A 2,200-nucleotide genomic window follows, 5' to 3' on the forward strand; every position below is an offset into this window, starting at 1 on the left:
ACACACACACACACACACACACACACAATCACTCTCACAGGGTTCACTTGAAAATTAACTCAGATCACATACGTAAGAGCATTTTTCTGCCTTTCCCATGCTCCATAATATTAGTTATTACTAGCTATGCTTTAAAGTTCATTTTTCTTGGGGTCACAGCTCCTCGGAGAAGCCAACTTGGGCAAGCTTGCTGTTATCTCATTGATAACTTGCAATCATTCAGCTACCTTCAAGATAGGTTCTCTTATTTTTATCATTACACGGAAGAGGACACTGAGGCACAGAGGAGGTCAGTAACTTGATAATAAGCGTGAGGGAAGGTCTCAGCACAGGGGAGTCTGAAACCCGGGTATCAGTTTGTTGTACTGCGGTAGCTTGTATATTGCAGTTGCTGTAACACCGGAACCTATGTCCCCGGTATTAGAATTCCCAGAATGGTGAAGGTTTCAGTGGCGCTTTCAGACTAGGAAGAAAATCCTGTGATCTACCTGAGATAAAATAATCCACTGCCAGTCATGTGACTCACAGAGTCCTGTCTGAGACGTTGACTAGCTTACTTTAGATGCACCATCAATAAGGACTTAATCCTAAAGACACCTTGCTTGGTAAAGTGGAAGGCAAGCAAAGGTGAAGGAGATCCTCAGTGAGGTGTGTTGACACAATGGCTACAATAATGGTTTCAAACAAACCAGTGGTCATGAACATGGAATGGGATTGGATAACGTTCTGTTAAGCATGTGGTCACTATGAGTTGGAGCCGATTTGACAACAGTTAAGATTCTAACTCTGGAGTTGGCATTCTTGTTAGTCTACGTAGCCAATCTGATAGCAAACCGTCAGCACAGATCATTAAAGAGGTTGAAATTTACCACTCCTGCCCTTCACTCTACCCCTGGTCTTAGACAGAGGGGAAAAGAAGAATGAGTCACCCGTTAGTCCAGTATTACTGAAAGTATCATTGTGAATCATTGCCTTGTGATGGTGAAAGCAATCACGTTTGAGGACTATGAGAACCACATAATTTCCCTGAGAAATGCACCCTGTACTCTTTGCTACAGCTTGGCTCCAAACAGTCCCTCGGGGAGTTCATGAGAATCCTGGATGGCCAACCTGCTGGATGAGGAGGTTGCAGATCTCCTGCAGCAGCACCATGAGCCTCCCTGGGGAGCGGTAGTCTTTGCACGTGGCCCAGATCAGACAAATCACGTGCAGCAAAGGCCGAAGCCGTGGTTTCATTTGGGGAAACTCCACGCTCTCGATGATTTCCAGATGGTGGTGGAGCGGCATCAGGTGAATGTGGATGTCCCGTGCCTCTGTCAGAGCTGGAAGGAACCCGAGAGAGTCAGCTTTCCCTTCTTGAGGCTCATACCCAGCCTACAGCAATCTTGCCTGGAAAGAAGGATCTGCAGAGTGGACGACCACAATCCCTTTCTGAACTGAGAAAGCCAGTTGCAGACAGCGTCCTCGCTCCCACACAGGAATTCTGAAAACTGGAAAACCCTAGCCAAGGGTCTAACACGTTGTCTCTAAATTTCCTGAATCTGCATTTCTTCCTGCCCCTCCAGCCTCAGTTTAATGTCCTTTGCATAGTAGACACTTGACAAGTGTTTATTGATAAGTTATTTACTTTGCGGCTGATAATCTGAGACAGTTTGAAACAGATAACAAGACCTGTCTTCAAATGCCCACTCAGGCCAATTATATGACAATGGGCACATATGACCTCCCTGAAACCCCAAAACAGGCTAGGATACAAAGATATATTTAAAGCTATTTAAAGAGGAACATTCCTAATAAAATGAAATGGATACAATTATAAGGGCTAGTAATAAGGCATTCATACTGGATAATTCTAATGTTTTGTCTTTTTAAATGACAAATATATAGAAAGCAAAGAAAAATTATGTTATACGGCACATGGAATATAAAGATATAACGTGATAAAAATAAACAGGGGAACAAATGGTAGAGATAGAGAATTATTTATATGTTACTGAAGTTATATTGTCACCAAATTACTCTAGAATGTTATAAATACAAGCTGTTAAATGTAATATCCATGGTAAACACTAAGGAAAAATGTTTTATAAAACATACTGAAAAGGAAAGAAGAGCTCCAAAATAACTCCCTACAATAAAACAATAAAAATACAAAAGACGACAATCATAAAGGGCAAAGAGAAGGCTTAAAACACACACA

The 2,200-nt window shown here is 42.0% G+C and overlaps 1 protein-coding gene across 1 annotated transcript in view; it reads right to left on the reverse strand.

Moving 5' to 3' along the window:
• The window catches only part of DNAH9 (dynein axonemal heavy chain 9), a 397,093-nt gene that overhangs the window by 381,140 nt on the left and 13,753 nt on the right, over positions 1 to 2,200 (reverse strand). The window contains exon 4 of the mRNA XM_045293291.1: positions 1,111 to 1,322. Within this exon, the coding sequence (XP_045149226.1) occupies positions 1,111 to 1,322 (212 nt within the window). The remainder of the gene's footprint in view (positions 1 to 1,110; positions 1,323 to 2,200) is intronic.

The sequence above is a fragment of the Echinops telfairi genome, unplaced genomic scaffold (genome assembly GCF_000313985.2).
Source record: "Echinops telfairi isolate 266 unplaced genomic scaffold, ASM31398v2 ScPeMD7_2010;HRSCAF=2546, whole genome shotgun sequence".
Classification (NCBI taxonomy): Eukaryota; Metazoa; Chordata; class Mammalia; order Afrosoricida; family Tenrecidae; genus Echinops; species Echinops telfairi.